Source organism: Mus musculus, chromosome 16, assembly GCF_000001635.26.
Source record: "Mus musculus strain C57BL/6J chromosome 16, GRCm38.p6 C57BL/6J".
NCBI lineage: Eukaryota > Metazoa > Chordata > Mammalia > Rodentia > Muridae > Mus > Mus musculus.
In genome coordinates, this window is record NC_000082.6 from 97,994,358 (window position 1) to 98,018,590 (window position 24,233).

The 24,233-nt window shown below is 40.3% G+C and overlaps 1 protein-coding gene and 1 long non-coding RNA gene across 8 annotated transcripts; one reads left to right on the plus strand and one right to left on the minus strand.

The window, feature by feature from the left end:
• Nucleotides 1-241: 241 nt before the first annotated feature.
• On the minus strand, nucleotides 242-14,276 carry C030010L15Rik. Of its 2 annotated transcripts, XR_001781957.2 has the most exons (5): nucleotides 13,324-14,276; nucleotides 7,415-7,465; nucleotides 3,340-3,430; nucleotides 2,569-3,094; nucleotides 242-786 (listed from the first exon to the last, which is right to left on the minus strand). It is a non-coding gene; the product is annotated as an RIKEN cDNA C030010L15 gene (long non-coding RNA). The 2 variants fall into 2 exon arrangements; XR_001781956.2 differs by lacking the exons at nucleotides 7,415-7,465; nucleotides 13,324-14,276 and having other exon boundaries at nucleotides 3,340-4,768.
• On the plus strand, nucleotides 2,721-22,399 carry B230307C23Rik (RIKEN cDNA B230307C23 gene). Of its 6 annotated transcripts, none has more exons than NM_001377008.1 (6): nucleotides 2,979-3,079; nucleotides 14,272-14,398; nucleotides 14,587-14,647; nucleotides 15,762-15,970; nucleotides 21,309-21,362; nucleotides 21,485-22,399. In NM_001377008.1, exons 1-6 carry the CDS (start codon nucleotides 3,077-3,079, stop codon nucleotides 21,520-21,522), a joined length of 492 nt encoding a protein of 163 aa, NP_001363937.1. In that variant the 5' UTR covers nucleotides 2,979-3,076; the 3' UTR covers nucleotides 21,523-22,399. The 6 variants fall into 6 exon arrangements, with proteins under 6 accessions (XP_030104973.1, XP_030104972.1, NP_001363937.1 ...); NM_001377009.1 differs by having other exon boundaries at nucleotides 15,762-15,811; XM_030249112.1 differs by lacking the exons at nucleotides 21,309-21,362; nucleotides 21,485-22,399 and adding an exon at nucleotides 17,680-18,826 and having other exon boundaries at nucleotides 2,933-3,079; nucleotides 15,762-17,172.
• The last annotated feature ends 1,834 nt before the right edge of the window (nucleotides 22,400-24,233 follow it).

Genomic DNA, 24,233 nt, shown 5'->3' on the forward strand with positions numbered 1-24,233 from the left:
AGAATTATTCTGTGCTTGAGTTTCATTAAAACTTAACTGTTTCAGGCTCCTTCTAAAGGTGTGTGTGTGTGTGTGTGTGTGTGTGTGTGTGTGTGTGTGTGTGTGTTTGAAGCATTTGGACTTCAATTTTTTCCCCTTTGGACTGGCTACAAAGCTTTCTTAATTTCCCTTTTCAAAATTTGCTCATGTAGTTTGACATTTGTGTATAGAGATGAAGAAAGAAAGTAGACTGAGTGGTAGATCATTTCCAGATAATCTTTAATCAGAATAACTCATCGAGGGAAGCAACAACCATTTAACAGTTTGTATCATAAATGAGCAGAAAGAGGCATGTGAAAATCCTGCATTGTGTATAGAGTTTCTGATCCTTGTTTGCTAAGGGAAATATCTGTAACATCTTTTTTGCTGCACGAAGGCTTCTCTGAGTTGGAGCACACCAGATGCTGTCTGCCACATCCCTGGAGCTTACATTCCTCAATCGATAGCAGGAGATGGGAAGGAGGAAGGAAAACTATTGGGGGCTTTTACAGTGATGGGGCTTTTATAATGCTGATGTTATGATTTCATTAAGTAGAATAACCAATGATATCACTGCTCCTGGGAGCAGGCTTGTGATTGTTTAAAGAAAGATTGTTTAAAGAAAGATGACTCGAGCTATTCAGTGCCACTTGGTTGAAAGGTCTAACAGGTAGTCAGAGTCCTCACTTTTGCGGAGACCACACATCTGTCTTCAGGTTCCAGAACCCCACCAGAGATGGACTCCAGCACTTTTCACAGCACAGTTATCTACAAATACAGAAAATAATACATACCTGAGAGACAATATATAAATGTAAACAATGTGGTAAAGCCTTTGCATGTAGCAGTAGTCTTACAAATCATGAGAAAAAGTCAAACTGCAGAGAAACTCCATAAGCACAGACAGTGTGGTAAAGTTTTGTGCTTCCTGGGATCTTCATACAAGAGTAAAACCTTTAGTGTGTAATCAATCTGTTAAAGCCTTTGCATATCTCAGTAGTCTTTGAAGTCCTAAAAGAACTCATACAGAAGGGAGTCTATAACTATATAAGATTTTATCACTGCACACACAAAAGATTAATTGAGAGAAATCTCTTTAATGGCAGCATGTATTTAGCTCTGGCTAATGCTCAAAGAAGATCCAGCTGGGAATAGATTTTAATTTCCACCTATGCTGTCACCCTTAAGCCCCTTTTAGGTTCAGGTCCCAGGTTAATTTTTGAACAATTTAAATATGGACTGGAGACTGCATGTCTAACCAATTAGACAGACACACAGCAAATATAGTCCCAGAATTACTTCTTAAGTACACCAGTGTCCTGAAACAACATCAGTGACAGGTTCCTAAGTACAAAGTCCCAGAGGATGAAAAAGACATGAAAAGTAGAAGGCAGAAAGTTACAAAAGCTGGGGTGGGGAGGCCTTGCAGAAGCCTCTGTGTATGAATGTTTAGCTTCCCAGTGAGGAAGATGTGTTGGCTAACCATAGTGCTCCACTGGGTTTGTTATCTGGTTCCTGTTTGCCTTCCAGGGTTCACATACTTACCAGCTGAAAAGTAGCTGCAGTTTACCTAAGCCCAGCATGAAGGACTCAACCCAAGTGAAATTAGAGTATTTGGGGGTTTATTTGGGGGTAGCTCTCTAGTGGATTCAGTGATCCCAAGGAACCAGAGAGTTCACTAGTCCCAAGGAGGTCAGAGAAGTTATGGGATGGGAGTATAAGGAGCAGAGGTGGGGAGAAGGAGCTAGCAAGGCATGCAGGGGGGAGGGAGATGGAGAGGGAAGTGGAGGGAGGAGGGGGAAGGGCAGGAGAAGGAGGAAGGAGGAGGCAGAGAGAGAGAGAGAGAGAGAGAGAGAGAGAGAGAATGAAACAGAGAGACAAAGAGTACAAACTGTCAGGATTATATAGGAAGATCTTCTGGAGACAGGAAAGCTCAGGGTACAAGGTGGGGTCTGCCAACTTTGCTATGTAACAGGTGGAGACTGAGGAGAGCTGGGAGAACCTGGAGGTTCAGCTGTAACCTTCCCAGCCTTGAGCAGGCTAAGCAGACCTTGAACATTCATCTTGACAGGCCTTATCAAGCTGGATAGAGACATGTGTCTTGGCTGCAGTTGCAGGTTCCCATGGGAACTTAGCTGTTTTGGCTGCCTGTGCTGACCTTGTTCTACAACATATTCCAGCTAAAGAAGGGGATGGGTTTTGTGGTTTTTCCCTTTATAAACGTAAAGCCTATTATTAAACTTTGAGTCTTGATCAGAATCTTTGTCTTGACTTCATTCTTCTCTCGCGTACCCCCCACCCCCATCTTTTCATTTCCAGCACCCCTTTCAGGTAAACTCAGTTCTCCCGCGGCTGCTGGATGGCTCCACCCAGCCAGCTTTGGTGTGTTAAATATATGCAGATCAGAAGCTGGTCCCGGGTCTGAATCCCAACCGCAACAAAACTATTGTTTCCCCAAATCTCTTTTTAATCGTTAATATCCTGGGCACCCTTCCGCTTGTAGGACAGATTGATAACTCCACTGCAAGTTGAGCTATGCAAGCTAACTACCTTGATTCCAGGAGGAAGGCAAACAGTCTACTGAGTGAGGAAAGCTCAGGCTGAAAAGTCAAGGACTTGCTGAGCACGGGGTCAACTGTTCACATAGGGGAGGAGCAAGCGGCTGAGCAGTGATAGGTGCAGTGGTGGTTCCTCCCTGGGGCTGTGCGGGGAGACAGAAGGGTAGGCTATTGGAGGACCGGCACAAGTATTACAGAAATGAAAATCCCTGTAGATCTGGAAAAGGTCGTCCCTGGATTTGAAGCTTGGTCTGAGAACTTCTACACTGTGTGGCTTCAGCACACTCTAACTCTAAGGGAGGTGCTCGACTCACTCAAGACTTACTGGCCAATCAGAGCCTCCAGGCAGACCTGCGTGTCAGAAGAGAAGGCGGGTTTTCCGGGTGCGGTGGTGTCGGTTTCGCTTCCTGGTTGAGTGCTTGAATGGTTCTGTGTGCCGTGCTCCGTTTCCTGCGGTTGGATGCTGTGGATTGTGCACAGGCAAGCTCCGAAGTTGCGACATGGTAAGCACAGGGTCACTGCCAACAATGGGGAGAAGCAGGGGTCTCAGCAGCGCGAGCTGGTGTGGTGGGGCTTTCACAGGACTGAATGGGAATCGGCGGCCACGTGTGAGGTCCTAGCCACTTGGGGGACCCAGCTGTAGCCTCTGAATAACTTCACTGTGGGGGCTGCATCTGTGCAGAGCATTTGGCCTGTGTGTAGAAAGATCTTTGGCATGATCCCAAACTCAGAGAGTACTAGTTTCTGCAAGTTCTGTTCTTACCATTTGCCATTAAGGTGGACAATCCATTGGAGTTAATTTTGTGGAGGTTGTAAAAGACATCTCATGTGCTGGGTAGCAATCCAATATCAAGCTGTGATGTAAAAGTGCAGGATTAATGATCTAAAGGATTTACTAAAGCTTAGGAGATAGTAAGGCACTCCAAGTAGAATTTATCTGAGGGTGGACTGCATGTAAAACATCCCACAGATAGGTAATGTGCTAACTAGGGCTGTTAGAGATTAGGTTGCTAGGATACACAAGTTAATTCACCCGGATTGTCCAGAAATTGGGCACCAAACCATAACAAAGGAAACAAACTTGATTTACTACCATCCACTAGGTTCATCTTCATATCAAAGAGCAGGCCTCTAACAGGCTGGTCTATGGGGCCTTACAGGATCACAATCTACAGTAAGGCCTGGTGTGGCATAAAGGTTCAGTTTTCTTCTTGAGAAAAGCATAGTTCTGCCACATGGGTGAGATGATGCCTAGTGACAACCATGTGAGAAGGTAAAAAAGAAAACAAAACAAAACACTGTTGTATTGAGTGCTAAGTTACACTTTCCCTGAGGTTTCCATATATGGAGAATGACATAGCTCCTCATGAAACCCAGGAACATGCTTGGCAGAGCCAGTCACAGCTTGGGGCCTAGGCCTTGGGAGCTTTCCCTGAGGCTCTGGGTATAGAGATAAAACAGAGCTTCTTCTCTAAGACCTGGAATATGCTTGGGAGAGCTGGTAATAGTCTGGGGCCAGGGCCTTTGGGAGGGGTTGCTTCAGATTCTGAGAGCACAACTCTTCCCACCGTACGGGGTTGTGGTTATCAGTCCCAAGGCCATGAGAGACTTGGTCAGAAATTTTTTCAGATACACTGAGTTTCCCCTTGTGCAGCAACTATTTGATTAGACTTCTCCTGAGTGTGTCCCATTGTATGATGCTTCTGCTGACTTCATAGTTTCTTCATCTTTCTCCTGACTTCATAGATGTCTCCCATCTCCTTCCTTTCCCTCATGTCAATCGTGTACAAGATGGTATTCTTTAGAAGCTTACTTAGCATGAGCCATAGCTTGTGTAAGTCCTCCCCACCCCAGCTTTTTTACTTTCTACCTTTTCCTTTTCCAGTGTTTTTCATCATCTGGAGCCTTCCACTCAGGACACTCTCACTAACCTGCTGTGTTAGGGCACTGGTGTACTTAAGAAATGATCCCGGGGTTATATTTGCTGTGTAAATTTCCCATCTGTCTAAGTGGCTAGACTTGCAGTCTCCAGTCTATATTTAAATTGTTCAGAACTTAACCTGGAACCTGAATCTAAAAGAGACTTAAGGGTGGCAGCATATGTGGAATGCAAAATCCATCCTCGTCTGGCTCCTCTTTAGTATTAACCAGTGTAGCTGGTCTTTACTACTTTATGGTTTCTTCTTTTAACACACACTTAATCCCCTCCCCCCCCCCAACTCCAACCCCCTCCTCTTTCACCCCCTAACACCAGATAGGACAGAAACAAGGATGGAGGAGAAAGAGATCCTTGAATCTAGTTTCTTTTTTTGTACTGGCCCCTCACCTCCCCACCCCCAGCATGAGTCAGTCTCTGATGCAGGGAGCAAGGATTAAAGATAGGAAAGGCAGAAAGAAGATGCAAAGCCAATAGTTAGATTTGGGAGGACTGCTGGTTAATACTGCAGCAGCAGCAGCGAGAGCCTTGAGTTTATTTTTCATAGTCTTTTTATACCCACACAGTACTGTAGAATGCAAAGCTACAAGCTAACAGAAACAATTTCCTGAAATATACACAGAATATCTGTTCTTATCCAAAGGTACCTCCCTTGAACCTCAGGAGTACCTCCTCTTATAGTTCCATGTCTCATTAGGCTGGGAAATCTGCCAACAGACCCTGACCCGCCTTGACTGCCTGGGCACATAGAAGAATAGCGTCAGTTTTAAAGCATAAATATCGTCATCCAGGAAGAAAAAAGGTGTAAAGGAAGTTCCCTTGCTCACTGTATTCAGGGTCTTATCAAGATGATCAACTTATGACAAGATGTAGGAACACATTGCTCAGCTGTATTATTATTATTATTAAACTTACTTCCTTGTCCTAGCCCAGTGTCAAATGTTTGCCTTATTCCTAGAAGCAGTACCAAGGGTTATCCACATCTGGGAGAGTAGAAGATTCCAATAAAATTCAAATTTACCATACTAGGGCTCTGTCTGCTCATAGGGTGGATGGAAGGGCAGAGCTGGGAAGACCTGTGCTGTCTGAGTGATTTAATCTCTAATCCTCCAGTAGGAGAGCCTCTTCTGTTCTCTGGGCAGCCTAGCAATCAGGAGGAGCAGCAGTGGGAGGTAGCTTACAGGTTCGTTCCGTTCCATGTTCTCCTCAGATGCAGTTCATCAGAGAGCTGTGAGGGAGACCCCAAGCCATGCCATTGTGATTGTGGCAGCCACCAGGGTAAAGGGGTTGGCCAAGCAATCCCAGTCCAGTCTGATTGGCCTGTGATGGACTGTGAACCAGACTGTCTTTCTTTTGGTACTTGTGGTGACCCGGGCCAAGTGCCTTGTCCTCTGAACCTGCCTGAATGTGAATTCCCTGGGGGTGGGGGTGGGGGTGGGGGTGGGGGTGGGGAGGCTCTGCAGCTCTGGCCATAGGAAGCTGTGTTAATTATAATATCACTGCTTGGTGTGCACATACAAGTATTGCTTTTGATGTGCAGAAGACAGATTTCAACACTGAAAATCTGGTTTCTAGAAGTTCTGAACATTGCATTGCAAATTCAGTTTTGTGTGATTTTATAAATAGTTTAGAAACTGGTAGAGATGCGGTTATGGGGATCATCCTTCAGCAAGATCTGATTAAAATCCTTTTACCTTTCTACTATCACCAGTCACAATGCATGAAGTGATTCAGGGAAACTCAGTTCCATGGTCCAAAAGGAGTTTTTGAGATGCAAAGGTTTCTCAAGTGTGCATGGTGGTGTGCATGTGGGTAGGGCAGATTCTACATCATGTGCTATAATCCAGGTGGTGGCAGGAAGCAGACCTTAAAATTATTCTTCAACCTTGGTTTGTGTGTGGGTTCAGTGGGGCTGGATTTGTGTGAGATCACAGAGGGTGTTAGGTGCTACAGAGCCATAGCCCAGCTTTCTGATCATCTCCATACAGAGAGAGCTCTAGAACATGAGGCCTCTGGAAGTGAGGTCAGTAGTGGCTGGAGGGGTCAGAAATGTAACAGTTAGGGGCCACTTTGACTTATTTTTGTGGGAATTGTGAAGTCTATGTTTATTCCATTTGTATACCCATGTGATCATAGGTAATTATGGTCATGTTCACATTTTTTTCTGAGTTTTTCTGAGTTTCCGTAGGTCTTTTGATTGAAACTTGACTATAATTTGGGATTTATGTTCTTGGCTTTTTTCACATGGCAAATATCTTTGGAATCAGCTTTCCTGTTAAGAGTTTTCTTTAGATTGTTTTGAATTTATGCTGCAAATTAAACATATCCAACATCCCTCCCCCCCTTTTTTTGAAAACATCACTATAATGTGTTGTTTACAGTTGTAAGTGTGTAAAACTGAAATTAATGTGAAATAATGTACAAAGCCATAGAAAGAGGACTTTAGCATATACTTTAGTGACATAGAATACATTGTTAGGGTAACATAAGTGATATCTCACTAAGTATAACTCAGTTGAGAAAACAATAAGAATGAAAATAAAACATTGTCCTGAATTGATCAATGAATATATATGTGACACAGGATTGTGCATTAACAATAAACTGATAGCAGTAGGTTGGGATTTTCCATAGATATCAACTAAAATTAGTTAAGACCATGTTGTGTTATAGTTGATATAAAATTGCACATATGTAGTATATGTATTCTGTTACATTTGGACATAATATTTAAACCCAAGCAACTTCATTCTACTGAGTTCTCATAAAAGTTACAGAGTTGCCATGGATCTCAGCAGTCTTCCCAGTATAGTTTCCATGCACTTGAAATTAGTTTTAAGAAGTACCAGAATTCTCATGTTCATTGCAGTTGTATTCATGGTAGCCTAAATATGAGAATTACCTCAGTGCTCTTTTGTTGAGGACAAGCTGGGTGCCTTAAGGTGACAGTGTGCTAAAGGAATGAAGACAATAGCAAAGGTTAAAGGATTAAGTTCTTGTAAAGACTCTTACAGTCAGTTTTGGTAATAAAAACGGCATGTAATTACAGCTTAAGTATTGTCAACCTATTTTTCCCATATAATCTTAATCTTCAGTGCACTCTTATTGTCAGATGAATAGGATAACTTGAACCATGCTAAAGCTTTTAAATTCAGACCCAATTTTAGAGAACCTGACCTAAGTTTGGATTTAGGTAGACTAACAGGTTGGTATCTAGCATTGGTTTCCAAGTTGCCCCCCAACAAAACCTGAGCCTAGCTGCAGTCTTTAGGCTAATCACCAACAAGAGCAGAGTTTCCAGGTTATTCCCCCAAGAAACCTGCATAAGCCCACCCTCTGCCTAACAACCACCAATGCAGAGGGGAGCAGAAGTGAAGTTTATGATATGACTCCCAGCAGCGGCCAATTATGTTAAAGGCCACAGGAGCTTCCCTGTGCACATATTCCCTGCTTGCTGCTTGCTATAAAGCCTTGCCCCGATAGACATTCAGGGCTCCCCCACCACCAAAACCATCCTGCGTGAAGGTGGTTCATTGGAGTAGCCTGAGCTGGCTCAAATAGAATAACGAACCTGCTGTGAGTTGCATCAGATTGGCTCCTGTGTGTTTTGGGGATCACTAACTTTTCCCTGGTACAACACTATAACATGACTATAGCCAGTGTGGAGGCTGAAGCTGGTCTATTTTTCTCAAGCCTGCTTTTATACCATTTTAAGTACATGCAAATAATAAGGTCAGTTCTAGGTGAAAGAACAAACAAGGCAATAAACATAAATAGTCAAGGAACAAACAAGGCAATACACAAATTCCATTGATCATTGTTTTTAGGGGCTTATTGGGGTAACCAAGATAAAAGGAATGCCACACATTCCTTGGCTGAGTTTACCTTGAGCTTTATATTAGCCCAAATGTAAATATTCTTTTCTGAGCCTACTTCCTAAGTCCTAGCCCAAAGTCAAATTCCTGCCAAATTCATACAGAAAGACAGAAAGCACAGAAGCTAGCTGAAGCAACCTCCTTCAAAGGGTTTTTCTAATGTTTAGAACCTTATGTGGAGAAGAGAAATGAACTATCAAGCTTTCTGTAGCAAGAGTTGTTATAGATGGGAAGCAAATGTGGTATTATAGTATACTGTCAAAATGCAGAAAGTGACTTTATTTGGATGGTATGAAAGCTTTCTGCCTATGAGTCATACTGCATGAAAAAGTAAAAATGAATTTAAGAAACAGACTGTTTTGTTTGAATTTAAATACTGATGATAAATTACAATTGAACAAACATGTAATAGTCTTAAATAACTGACTCATCTCTTTGTTTTCTCTGCATTAAGTAACTTATCTTAGATGGCAACACTTTCATTTTTGCTTTGGAGAATGTGTTTAAACATTTAATATTTTTATACATTGGTTTACTTATTCTTAATGCATATCAAAATTAATGTAACAATTTTGTACAATATCACATATTTATTGTTATTGAGTAGTTATTTAAACATTAGTTTTTCTTGAAACCAATCTGGAGTATTCATTTGGAATGAAATGAGAAGCATTGTAATTCCACATTCTAAACTAGTGAAAGCTAACACAAGAAAATGATGGCTTTTGTTTCTTACTTGATATGTATTTCACATTGCTGACAGCAAAACTTCTGATTTCATAGATATAGACTGGGCCCAAGATGAGCGTATCATGAACTCCTGTGTTGCAGGATATTTGATCACATTGTGAACCCAGAGACTATTTGATTTACTCCGGGGAGGTGTGGTGGGGGGAACAGGGGTCGGGAAGCTGTTTCTAATTGTGGTGTGGCTCAGCCCTTAGTACACATGTTTGCTCCCAAACAATGAAGATTAAAGTTAGTTTTAGAAGGAATCACATATGTTTAAAAGCAATGTCTAAATGAGTCAGGGAAAGATCTGACAGAATAGGACATGCCCAACTCTCAAGAGAAGAGAGAAGGAAGAGAGGCAACATAAGACGAAGTGTAAGACCTGAAAAGCCTTACGTCCAGGATGTCCCATTCACAGAGATGCAGAGATGGAGATCGATGCAAAAAGCAAGAGGTTTACTAATCCAGCACGCTGGGGTTGTTCTGAAATCAGGATAGAAGCGACCCCGAGTAGCTAAAGCACACACCTTTTATACATTTTTTGGGGCAGTTTATCATTGGTTAACCTTTAGCAACATTAAGGGGCAGACTTAAGGACTGGAAACATTGTGTGGGCTTTTCTACACAATCAGAGAACTATCTCTTGGTGGATAAACTTAAGGACCAGAGACATTGTGTGGGCTTTTGTATACAATCAGAGAACTATCTCTTGGCATACCTTGCAGTGAGGCAAATTCTGGGAAAAGAATTTACTTAACTTTTTACAACCGTGGTCATTTTGAGCTACCAAAAATCTTACAGAAGCAGCTCAGGGTGAGAGGAGGAGGTAGTTTTACCTGGAGAGTTTAACAGAGACAGGCTAAGGAGAGAACAAGCTAGACACAGGTGAAAAAAGAATGAGCCAGAGAATGAGAATGTGCCAGAAGACGAGAACAGATTGCTAAAGTTCAAGGCCAAGCTCAGCAATTCAGTCAGAAGTGAATGAAGCAATTTGAATCGGTTAGCATGAAGAGGAGTTTGAGTCAGAACAGCTGAGTTAGCCAGCCAGCCAAAAAGTTCAGAAAGAAAAAAAAACATTCTAGACCTACATAAGATTGTACAGAGGCTAGAAGCTTCCAGAACTAGGTCTAGAATATCAGAAGGAGGAATTAAGCCTCCAAGATGACATTTTTATACTACTGTGTAATGGTCACTGTATACAAAAACAGAATGAAAACTGTATCTGTCATAATCATACTGTCCCTGTCTTCACTATTTTGCTTTTCTTTATTCATTATTGCTTCCCTTTTATTTTTATTTTTTAAAATATTTTTACTAGGTATTTTCCTCTTTTACATTTCCAATGCTATCCCAAAAGTCCCCCATACCCTCCCCCACTGCTTTCCTTTTTTGCATTTTCATTTAATATTGAATTATTTTTTAACTGAAGATAGATTCTCTCTCATTCAATATATCCTGAGCACTGTTTTTCCTCCCTATACTCTTCTCAATTGCCACCCCCCCCATTTCACCTATCCTCCTCTTCCCAAGATTTAACACCCCCTCACCCCATTTCCTCTTCAAAACGAGCAGACCTCCAACAGAGGACAGCCTAACAGGACAAAACAAGATAGAAAGAGACAACGTGAAAGCCTTCATATTGGACAAGGCAACCTGATAGGAGGAAAAGTCTCAAGATCAAGCACACCTGCTCCCACTGTTAGGAGTCCCACAAAAACACCAAGCTAACAACCATAACGTATCAGCAGAGGACCTGGCACAAACCCATGCTGTCTCTGTGCTTGCCATTTAAGTCTCTGTAAGGTTCCTAGAAATCCAGTCAGTGTTAGTCATGGGTTCCCTTTCATGTCAAGGGTCTCAAGTTAAACCAAACATTGGTTGGCCACTCAAACAAATTTGTTAACATCATGCATCAGCACATCTTGCAGGAAGGACCAATTGGTGTGTGTGTGTGTGTGTGTGTGTGTGTGTGTGTGTGTGTGTGTAAGGGGTGGGGGTCCAGGTTTCTCTTTCTGTAGCCAGTAGAGTACCATCTCTCCTCAAAGAGACTAGAACATAAGGGTTAAGGCTTCAAACCTGCACCAGCTTGATTTCTGCATTCAGTGAACTGTGTGGAATTTGTCCTCATTGATGGGGTCCTACTGTCAGTTATCTGAGAGCAAAGTTTTGTCCTAGCATCAGCTTGGATTGTTTAAGGATATCCAAGGGACCACCTTGGCCAACAGCTCAACTAAATGTAACCCATTTCCAACATTGAAGCCCTGGCTGACTACAAAGGATGGTCAGTTCAGACTCCATATTCTCCATTACTTGGAGTCTTCATTAAGGTCACCCTAATGCATCTAGGAAGTTGCTATTGTACTAGGTTTTTACGCTAACCCCCAAATCACCCCTAATTCCAGCTATTTCTCCCTGCATTGTACTTTATCCCTGCATCTCCCCAACTGATCCCTCCCACTCCTGTTCCCATTAAACCCCAGTCTACTCACAGAAACTACTCTATTTCCCCTTTAGAAGGAGATCTGTGCTTCCCCCTTTAGCCCATCTCTACCTAGCCTTTCTGGGTTTGTGGAGTACAGCTTGATTATTGTTTACCTAATAGGTAATATCCACTTATAAGTGAATGCATGCCATGTTTGTCATTCTGGGTGTGGATTACCTCACTTAGGGGATTTTTTTTTTTAAAGTTGCATTTACTTGCCCGTAAATTCACGATGTCATTTTTTTTAAAACATTTGAGTGATACTCCATTGCATAAATGTACCACATTTTTTGATTATCCATTCTTCAGTTGAGATACCTCTAGGTTGTTTCCAGTTTCTGTCTAGTGTGAATAAATATGCTATGAACATAGTTGAGCAAATGTTCCTGTGGTAGGGTAGAGCACATTTTGGATAGATTCCTAAGAGCAGTGTAGCTGGTTTTGAGATAGATGGATTCTCAGTGTTCTTAGGAACCACAATTCTGAGGAATTACTGACATCCATAATGGCTCTATTAGTTTGCACCTCACAAGCAGTGAAGAGTTGTTCCCCTTTCTCCACATCCTTGCCAGCATGAGCTATCCCTTGTATTATTGGTCTTAATCATTCTGAAATGTACAAGATAAATTTTCAAAGCAGTTTTGGTTTGCATTTCCCTGATGGCTAAGATGGCGATGATTTCATTAAGTATTTCTCAGCTTTTGGAGATTCCTCTGTTGAGCATTCTCTGTTTAGATCTATACGCCATTTTTATATAGAATTTTTCTTTGGAAAGCCTAGTTTCTTGAGGTCTTTGTATATTTTGTATATTAGGCCTCTATAAGATATGGACTTGGTTAAAAAACAAACAAACAAACAAAAAAACCTTTCCCCATTCCTTAGGCTGCCTCTATGTCCAATTGACAGAGTTTCCCCCCACTTCTAATCTGCTTTCTATTATTGGCAAAGAGGAGAAACAGAATACACAGGATGAGTATTGGTCTGTAATTTCTTAATTTTTAAATTATATTCTTATAACTCATGTTTAAAAGACTTATATGTTTGTCTTTCTGTCTCCTTTTATTTGTGGTGCTATCTATGTTTTGTGTTTTTATTCATTATAATCTAATTATGTTGTTGATTCTCTGAAAAATGATAGACCCTCACCTATTTTCGTCTTCTGACAACTTATTATGAGTTTCTTGAGTTTTTGATAGTTTGGGAAACAGTTTAAGTTTCCTCTTCTTGATTCTGAAGACTTGCCTCTCCTCATTTCTTGGCAGCTCTGTCTTCCTGTTGTTGCAATCAGCAATTTTTGGAGTTTTGCTATTTGAGTGATTGATATGGTTAACACATTTTATTTGTGTTTTTAAAACTTTCTGATGTATTATTGTCTCTGTGTCCTGATTAGCTTCAGTTGTCAACATTTTGGAGCCTACAGTCATCTGAGGAAGCCTCACTTGAGGTCATGCCCTCGTCAAAATGGCTGGATGCTATGTTAGTGAGAGATTGTGATGATTGATGTGGGAAGGCTCTTCCACTGAGGGTGGCAGGATCCCTCAGCAAGTGGGCCTGGGCTACATAAGAACTAGCTGAGCATGAGACAGTGACCAAGCAAGAGGGCAAGGCAGGAAACAATGTTTGTCTATGGGTTTTGCCTTATTTTCTTGAAGTTTCTATTCTAAGCTCCCAAAATGATGGACTGTGTTCTGACAGGACCAAACAAGTGAACCTGTTCATTACCTGAGTTGCTTTTGGTTAGAGGATTTAATCAAAGTAGCAGAGTATCGAGTCAGAACCAAGGGGAAAAAAACCTTCAAAAAGTGATTTTGTTGCTGAAAAGAAACTGGACATGTTCTCCTTTGGAGGAATGTGGGAGATATCAGGACTTGAGATGGCAAACAGCAAAGAAATCTGCACTCAGAGCTTAACTTGCTGTTGTTGTGGCATCTGGAAGATATGAATATTGCAAGTTATGCAGACAGAAGTTGATGTTGTAGGATTTCAGTTGAAAATAGAATGAAAATTTTAGCTAGAGGTCATTTTTGTGGTAATTTGACCTGAAAACTTCCTTATTCTTCCCATGCTCTGAGAAATTAAGTAAGGCAGAATTATGGAAAAAACTGGGACACTTCAGGATTCTGGAAGATGAACAGAGAACTGGAATAGACGTGTAATTCTTTGTAGGAACTCCAGTAAAATCCTCTGACTCCTAGAGTCTTTCTTGTGTGTTTGATTGATTATTACAGGGGAGACAGGGCCTTAATATGTATCTCTGGCTGTCCTGGGTAGACCAGAGATAAACCTGCATCTGCCTCCACAGTGCTGGGATTAAAGGCATTAACTGCTATACTCAGCTTGCTCATCATTTTTGTAGTTTGTAATTGTTCATACAGTTTCTCTGATGTGTGTTCAGTACTGCTTGCCTCTCTCTCTCTCTCTCTCTCTCTCTCTCTCTCTTTCTCTCTAGGCTATATCCTATTCAAAGAGCAAAGGAATGAGAGAAGTGAATCTTATGACTCAGTTTCCTTTTAAGATGACTTGATAATTGTATTAGGACTTCTTGGTCATGAAATAAGTGGGGGAAGCACCAGAATCATACAAATATACAAGTATATTGTCAATGAAGCATACATTTACAATGATGTCAGTATCATGGTTTTTGTTTTACACATGTATGGAATATTTTAGGATGTGTTGACCCATGATGATGTGCATGTGAACTTCACTCGAGAAGAATGGGCTTTGCTGAATCCTTCACAAAAGAGCCTCTACAAAGATGTGATGCTGGAGACCTATAGGAACCTCAATGCTATAGGTAAGACTGAATTTTCTTTCACTTTTTAAAATAAGGGAACAATTGTTTCTTTGCTATTGATCCTTTTCTGTAATTCCAATTGAGAATGAGGAAAAATGAGATGAATAAATCACGTCTGCTAAAGATAGCAACTCAAATTTGCCTTATTTCTAATAATATATCATACATTTTCTGGTACTATATTTTAGGCTACAATTGGGAAGACAATAATATTGAAGAACAGTGTCAAAGTTCCAGAAGAAATGGAAGGTAATTTTCATGTGCAAGTTGATATGAATATGCCTCAGAAGAAATGTTAATGTGTCCTGGAACATTTAAAGAAAATCAATAGTGTAAAAAAAGGCACTACTTTAAGAGTATTGATTATTAAGTTCTCACAAATCCTTATACCTCAACGTCAGGCGTCTGATTTGTGTTTTCAAGGCATTTCTCTAAAAGAGAAGATGAGGAAACAATGTCCTAACACATAGTTCCATTTGAATCATAGCCACAGTACAGCTACTCTGTAGAACTGCCAATCTAGTGTCATACCACTCACATATTGCCAAAGATATATATTAGGTGATAAGTTTATGTTTCCAATAAGCAAATATTCTATAGTAAAGCTGATTACTCATATAGTAACATTGCTAAGTTTAAGTGAGAGGGGCAGTTTATGAGAGTCAAGAATGTTGATGATGAGAAAGCTTAATTCTTATACCATATGTCTATGATGAACAAACAACCAAACTGCATGAGTGCAGTGTAGAAATCTTTCATTTGTTATTCTTTTTTAATAGTTATACCCTGTATCACAATAGATACAAGCCATGTGAGTATAGGGATATTTAAAGAAGCAGAACCTTCTCTCTCCCAGAACGATTAAGATATATATAGTAGTCCACATTTGAGCCAACTTTCTCAGGGTGTTACAAGTTATAATTATTTGGTTTGCCAGGTTCAGTGGGAATATATCCATATACTCACACGCAGAAAATCCCTATGAGTACTAGGATTGTGGACATTCTTTTCTGTTTGTCCTTGTTTACTTTGCCATTTTAGTATGAAATTGTAATGTATTTCACACTATAGGCAAATTTATGAATGTACTCAGTGTGGTAAAGCTCTGAGCTCTTCCATTCCTCTTCAAATATGTGAAAAATCTCATAGAGAAAAAGGATGCTACAAATATGAGCCATGTAATATCACTTACCATTAAATGGTATGCAAAATAAACCATGAATGTAAACAAATTGATAAAAATCTTAATACTTGAGTCCTGTTTACATTTCGACCAAATTGTAAAACTGATTCCTACAGATAAGAAGATTCATTTGTTTAGTGAATGTGGTAAAGCTTTCACATGTGCCAATTATCTTTGCAGGCATGAAAGAAGACTTATTGGAGAGAAACGCTCTGAAAATATTCAGTGTGGTAAAGACTTTGCAAGTCATAGTTATCCTCAAAGGCATGAAAGAATTTATACTGGAGAAAAACCCTATGAAGGCATTCAGTCTGGTGAAGCCTTTGTACATCAAAATAGTCTCCAAATAATACATACTGGAGAGAAACCCTACAAATGCAATCAATATGGTAAAGCCTTTGCACAACACAGTACTCTGCAAATTCATAAAAGAACACATACTGGAGAGAAACCCTATAAATGTAATCAATGTGGTAAAGCCTTTGTATTTCATAATACTCTCCAAGTACATAGAAGAACACATACTGGAGAGAAACCCTATGAATGTGATCAGTGTGGTAAAGCCTTTGTAGCTCAGAATGATCCTAAAAGACATGAGAGAGTTCATACTGGAGAGAAACCTTATAAATGTGATCAATGTGGTAAAGCCTTGGCATATCATAGTACTCTCCAAGTACATAAAAGATCACATACTGGAATGAAACCCTATGAATGTAAGCAATGTAGTAAATCCTTTGCCTCTCATGATCAACTTCAAATTCATGAAAGAAGTCATACTGGAGAGAAACCTTATAAATGTAACCAATGTGGTAAAGCATTTGCATATCGTAGTACTCTCCGTGTACATAAAAGAACACATACTAGAGAGAAGCCCTATGAATGTAAGCAATGTAGTGAATCCTTTTCCTCTCATGAGCTACTTAAAAAACATGAAAGGATTCATCCTGGAAGGAAACCTTATGAATGTAAGCAATGTAGTAAACTTTTTGCCTCTCATGGTCAACTTCAAAGTCATGAAAGAATTCATACTGGAGAGAAACCATTCAGATGTATTCAATGTGGTAAAACATTTGCATATCATAGTTATCTCAAAGTACATAAAAGAATACATACTGGAGAGAAACCTTACAAATGTAATCACTGTGGTAAATCCTTTGCCTCTTGTGGTCAACTTCAAAGTCATGAAAGAAGTCATACTGGAGAGAAACCTTACAAGTGTATTCAATGTGGCAAAGCCTTTGCATATCATAGAAGTCTCCAAGGACATAAAAGAACACATACTGGAGAGAAACCTTACAAATGTAATCACTGTGGTAAAGCATTTGCACGTAGTTGTAATCTCCAAGTTCATAAAAGAATTCACAATGGAGAGAAACCTTATAAATGTGATCAATGTGGTAAAGCCTTTGTAGCTCAGAATGATCTTAAAAGACACGAGAGAGTTCATACTGGAGAGAAACCTTACAAATGTGATCAATGTGGTAAAGCCTTGGCATATCATAGTACTCTCCAAGTACATAAAAGAACACATACTGGAAAGAAACCCTATGAATGTAAGCAATGTAGTAAATCCTTTGCCTCTCATGGTCAACTTCAAATTCACGAAAACGATACATACTGGAGGAGAAACCTTACAAATGTAATCACTGTGGTAAATCCTTTGCCTCTTGTGGTCAACTTCACATTCATGAAAGAAGTCATACTGGAGAGAAACCCTTACAAATGTAATCAATGTAGCAAAGCCTTTGCATATCATAGAAGTCTCCAAGTACATAAAAGAACACATACTGGAGAGAAACCTTACAAATGTAATCAATGTGGTAAAGCATTTGCACGTAGTTGTATTCTCCAAGTTCATAAAAGAATACACAATGGAGAAAAACCTTATAAATGTGATCACTGTGGTAAAGCCTTTGTAGCTCAGAATGATCTTAAAAGACATGAGAGAGTTCATACTGGAGAGAAACCTTGCAAATGTGATCAATGTGGTAAAGCATTTGCATATCATAGTACTCTCCGTGTACATAAAAGAACACATACTGGAGAGAAACCCTATTGATGTAAGCAATGTAGTAAATCCTTTGCCTCTTGTGGTCAACTTCAAAGTCATGAAAGAATTCATACTGGAGAGAAACCTTACAAATGTAATGAATGTGGTAAAGCCTTTACACACCATCATAATCTTCGAGAGCATAAAAGAATACACACTGGACAGAAACCCTATTGATGTAAGCAATGTAGTAAATCCTTTGCCTCTCATGATCAAGTTTGAAAACATGAAAGAATTTCATACTGGAGAGAAACCTTACACATGTAGATAATATGGTAAAGCCTATTCACAATCATCACCTCCAACTACATAAAAGAACACTAAAGAGTAACCCTATGAATATAACCAATGTGGTAAAAGCCTTTACAGTGGTCTTGAAAGGTGTGAATATACTTGGTCTATGGCAAGTGGCTGTATTAGGAAGTATGGCATTTCTGGAGTAGATGTGGCATTTGAGAAAGTATGTCATGGTGGGGGTGGACTTTGAGATTCTATGCTTAAGCTCCACCCAGGGCAGCAGAGTCTTCTGGTTGCCTTCTGTTCAAGATGTAGAACTCTTGTCTCCTCCAGCCCCATGTCTGCTTGGGCACTGCCATTTTTTTCAGCCTTGATGATATCAGACTGAACCTCTGAATCTGTACACTACCCCTAATTAAATGTCTTTTATAAGAGTTGCCTTGGTCATAGTATCTTTTCACAGCAATAAAACCCAAGTTAAGACAAACAGCATAAAAGATACCACACTGGAGAGAAACTCACAAGCAGAAAGTTCTCTGCATGTTTGATAACAGAAATAACATGTTTTAAGTAGTCTCTTCTTCCTTCTCTTCTCTCCTTCCATTTTTCCTCGTCTATATTCCTCTACATTTCCTTTTCCTTTCTGCTTCTTTTTTTCCCCATGAGGACAGTGATGTATTAAGATAGAATCTTACGGCTGGAGCACCTGGAGGGGGCCATGTTGGGTCCTGGATCCCTCAGATACTAGTCTGCACAGGTGAGAGTATGGACTACAGAAGCAACACAGCTTCTGGGACAGACCCCATTTCAGGCTCCAGACATCTGGGCACCTTCCCCGCCAGAGGAGAGGTGTCTTCCTGGGAGGGCTCTGCTGGAGCACCTAGGGAGCCATCTTGGGTCCTAGATCCCTCAGAGACTAGTCTGCGCAGGTTAGAGTGTGGAATACAGAAACTCCAGAGCTTCTGGGACTGGCAGAAGTGACACAGCTTCTGGGACAGACCCTGTTTCAGGCCTTCATTTTCAGCCAGGAGGCAGGTCTGAACGCCAGATATTTTTGCACCCTCCCTGCAAGAGGAGAACTTGCCTGCAGAGAGTACTCTGACCACTAAAACTTAGGAGAGAGCTAGACTCCCAGGTCTGCTGGCAGAGGCTAACAGAATCACAGGAGGAACAAGCTCCAACCAGAAACAACTATAACAACTAACTCCAGAGATTACCAGATGGCAAAAGGGAATCGTAAGAATCTTACTAATAGAAACCAAGACCACTCATCATCATCAGAACCCAGCACTCCCACTTCAGCCAGTCCTGGGCACCCCAACACACCCGAAAAGCTAGACCCGGATTTAAAAGCATATCATGATGATGATAGAGGACATCAAGAAGGACTTAAAGAAATACAGGAGAACACTGCTAAAGAGTTACAAGTCCTTAAAGAAAAACAGGAAAACACATCCAAACAGATGATGGAAATGAACAAAACCATTCAAGACCTAAAAAGGGAAGTAGATACAATAAAGAAAACCCAAAGTGAGACAATGCTAGAGATAGAAACCCTAGGAAAGAATTCTGGAAACATAGATGCCAGCATCAGCAACAGAATACAAGAGATTCAAGGGAGAATCTCAGGTGCAGAAGATTTCATAGAGAACATGGGCACAACAAACAAAGAAAATGCAAAACGCAAAAAGATCCTAACTCCAAACATCCAGGAAATCCAGGACTCAATGAGAAAACCAAACCTTCGGATAATAGGAGTAGATGAGAATGAAGATTTTCAACTTAAAGGGCCAGCAAATATCTTCAACAAAATTATAGAAGAAAACTTCCCAAACCTAAAGAAAGAGATGCTCATGAACATAAGCATGAAGAAGCCTACAGAACTCCATATAGACTGGACCAGAAAAGAAATTCCTCCTGACACATAATAATCAGAACGACAAATGCACTAAATAAAGATAGAATATTAAAAGCAGGAATGGAAAAAGGTCAAGTAACATATAAAGTCAGGACTATTAGAATTACACCAGACTTCTCATGTATAAAAGCCAGAAGATTCTGGACAGATGTTATGCAGACCCCAAGAGAACACAAATGCCAGCCCAGGCTACTATACCCAACCAAACTCAACATAGATGGAGAAACGAACGTATTCCATGATAATACCAAATTCAGTTTCCACATGAATGTTGGCTTTCTATTGTTTATGTTGTTATTGAAGATCAGCCTTAGTTCGTGGTGGTCAGATAGGATGCATGGGATAATTTCATCATTTTTGTATCTGTGGAGGCCTGTTTTGTGACCAATTATATGGTCAATTTTGGAGGAGGTACCATGTGGGGCTGAGAAGAAGGTATATACTTTTGTTTTAGGATAAAATGTTCTGTAGATATCAATTAAATCCATTTGTTTCATAACTTCTGTTAGTTTCCATGTGTCTCTGTTTAGTTTCTGTTTCCAGGATCTATCCATTGGTGAGAGTGGGTTGTTGAAGTCTCCTACTATTATTGTGTGAGGTGCAATGTGTCCTTTGAGCTTTACTAAAGTTTCATTAATGAATGTGGCTGCCCTTGTATTTGGAGCATAGATATTCAGAATTGAGAGTTCATCTTGGTGGATTTTACCTTTGATGAGTATGAACTGCCCCTCCCTTGTCTTTTTTGATAACTTTGGGTTGGAAGTCAATTTTATTCGATATAAGAATGGCTACTCCAGCTTGTTCCTTTGGACCATTTGCTTGGAAAATTGTTTTCCAGTCTTTCACTCTGAGGTAGTGTCTGTCCTTTTCCCTGAGGTGGGTTTCCATTATTATGTGTTGGAAGGAATTTCTTTTCTGGTTCAGTCTATTTGGAGTTCTCTGGGCTTCTTGTATGTTCATGGGCATCTCTTTCTTTAAGTTTGGGACGTTTTCTTCTATAATTTTGTTGAAGATATTTGCTGGCCCTTTAAGTTGAAAATCTTCATTCTCATCTACTCCTATTGTAGGTTTGGTCTTCTCATTGTGTCCTGGATTTCCTGGATGTTTTGAGTTAGGATCTTTTTGTATTTTGCATTTTCTTTGATTGTTGTGCCCATGTTCTCTATGAAATCTTCTGCACCTGAGATTCTTCCTTGAATCTCTTGCATTCTCTTGCTGTTGCTCGCATCTATGGTTCCTGATTTCTTTCCTAGGGTTTCTATTTCCAGAGTTGTCTCACTTTAGGTTTTCTTTATTGTGTCTACTTCCCTTTTTATGTCTTGGATGGTTTTGTTCAATTCCATCACCTATTTGGTTGTGTTTTCCTGTAGCTCTTTAAGGAATTTTTGTGTTTCCTATTTAAGGACTTCTACCTCTTTAGCACTGTTCTCCTGTATTTCTTTAAATGAGTTATTAATGCCCTTCTTGATGTCCTCTGCCAGTATCATGAGATATGATTTTAAGTCCGTGTCTTGCTTTTCAGGTGTGTTGGGGTATCCAGGACTGGCTGAAGTGGGAGTGCTGGGTTCTGATGATGGTGAGTAGTCTTGGTTTCTGTTAGTAAGATTCTTACGTTTGCCTTTTGACATCTGGTAATCTCTGGAGTTAGTTGTTATAGTTGTCTCTGATTGGAGCTTGTTCCTCCTGTGATTCTGTTAGCCTCTGTCAGCAGTCCTGGAAGTCCAGCTCTCTCCTGAATCTCAGTGGTCAGAGTACTCTCTGCAGGCAAGCTCTCTTGCAGGAAAGGTGCACAGAGGTCGAGCGTTCAGACCTGCCTCCTGGCTGAAGATGAAGGCCCAAAACAGGGCCTGTCCCAGAAGATGTGTTGCCTCTGCAGTCTGCACGCTCGCCTGCACAGACTGGTCTCCGAGGGACACGAGCCATAAGATGGCTCCCTCACCTGTTCAGGCATTCAGAGATCTCCTGGGCGGACACCTCTCCTCTGATGGTGAATGTGCCAGATGTCTGGAGCCCGAAACAGGGTCTGTTCCAGAAGCTGTGTTGCTTCTGCAGTCTGCTTGCTCACCCTTCACAGTCTGCCAGCTGAGTTTTGCAGACTGGTCTCTGAGGGACCTGGGGCCCAAGATGGCTCCGTCACCTGCTCCAGTAGTTCAATCTTTGAATTCTTAAAAGAATACATACTGGAGAGAACCCCTATGAATGTAAGCAATGTAGTAAATCCTTTGTTTCTCATGCTATACTTTGAAATCATGAAAGAATTCATACTGGAGAGAAACATTATAAATATAGACAATGTGGCAAATCCTGTTCAAAGTCAAGTCACCTCCAACTACATAAAAGAACATGTACTAAAGAGTAACCGTATGAATATAACCAATGTGGTAAATCCTTTATAGTGATATTGAAAGGTGTGGTGGTTTGAATATACTTGGCCCATGGCAAGTGCCAGTTTATGAAGGATGGCCTTTCTGGAGTAGTTGTGGAATTAAGAAAGATGTGTCACTGTTGGCTTGGACTCTGAGATCCTATGAGATACTGACATTTTTTTAGCCTTGATAACAGACTGTACCTCTGCATATATACACTACTCCCAATTAAATGTTCTTTATGAGAGTTGCCTTGGTCATGGTATTTTTTTCCCAGCAATAAAACCCAAATTAAGACAAACATCATAAAAGATACCACACTGGAGAGAAACTGACAAGCAGATAGTTCTCTGCATGTGTGATAACAGAAAAAACATGTTTTAAGTAGTCTCTTCTTCCTTCTCTTCTTCCATTTTGCCTCATCTACATTCTTCTATATCTTCTTTTCCTTTCCATTTCTTTTTTTTTTCCCAATGAGGACAGTGATGTATTAAGATAGAATTTCACATGCAACGCAGGGTAGTCTTGAGTTGAAAATCCTCCTACCTCTCTATCTCTTTAATATTTGATTAAATATCTTTGATATTATAGGTTTGTATGTCATGCCCAGGTTTTTCAAGCTGAATCCACAGATGTGGATCTCTGAACTACAAATTAACTCTAATATTTGGGAAATTGCTAAGGTTATGACAGTATTGAGGAGTAGACTCAGAGAGTACAGTCATGCCTCCACTTCTGTTAACTCCTGCAAGCCCATTACTATAGCGATATGGAGTGAGCTTAGGCATTAGTCATAAAGTAGCCTGTTCCACTTGAGACAATAAGAGGCACCAAAATGACCAAGAGGGACTAGAGCTTAAAGCCATGTAAAGGCCTTCTCATGCCAGACAAGGACTCCAGGAGATGCTCTTAAGACCATCTTTGGCCAGATGAAGACCAACCCCATTGTGTTAGGAAGTGTATGCGTGGGTTCCAAGGTGCTTCACTCTAGCTTCAGATAGTGTTTATTTTATTTAAACACCAGTATTTATTTAAATCCAGACATATATTGGATAGAGTAGAGATAAGTATATTTATGGATTCACATGGTCCAACCAAACATTACACAAGGAGGGACTCATGGCTACAGCCACATATGTAGCAGACAATGGCCTTTTGGGACATCAATTGGAGGAGATGCCATTGGTCTTGTGAAGGCTTGATGCCCCAGTGTAGGGGAATCCCAGAATAGGGGAGCAAGAATGGGTGGCTAGTGAGCAGGGGAATTGGGGGACCGAATAGTGGGATTTTCAGAGGGGAAAGGGGATAAAATTTGAAATGTAATAAAGTAAATATCTAATAAAAAATGACTAAAAACAAATTCACATGGCAGGCTTTCAAGGCCATCATCCATGTCTAAAGAGCATCAGAACATGGTATCTGCTCTTGATGCACTGAAGCAATTCCAGAAAAATCACTGTTATGTGATTATTAGTTTTTAGAATGTTTAATTCCAAGCTTCTCCAGAATTTGAAAGGTTCATAGTAAGAACACATAATGAACAGAGTCCCTTTGGCTATGTTAGTGACAGGTAGGGAAAGAAAAGTCTTGTGGATTTTCCTTGTGGGTTTTGTGTGTGTGTGTGTGTGTGTGTGTGTGTGTGTGTGTTCTTCTACATCATTCAAAGTCTGAACTATGATTGGTCTCTGAAGTCTCTTACTGTTTCTCCTTGGTAATGTTGCCTGATGAGCAGGTAATGAATTCTGGTCTTTACTGTGCATGCAGAGATCATGATTTCCTAATAATTCAAATGTGTTTTCTTAGAATCAACATTGTATTGAATATGTAAAACACCTAAACTGATTTACAGTGTAAGGAGGAATTTGTCTGTGTTCTGTGCTGGTAGTATGCAGTTTTACATGCATTGAGTATAGTTTAACTCCACTTCATTGTTGTGGCTGCTCACTATTACTTATTGACCATTTATCTCCCAGGAAGCACATTATACAGTGAGACTCTCCATTCAATGTGTTATTTCCTGAAATTTGCACAAGCAAACATTAAATCAAAATCTGTTATTTCGGTGGGCAATTTTGGTGCAC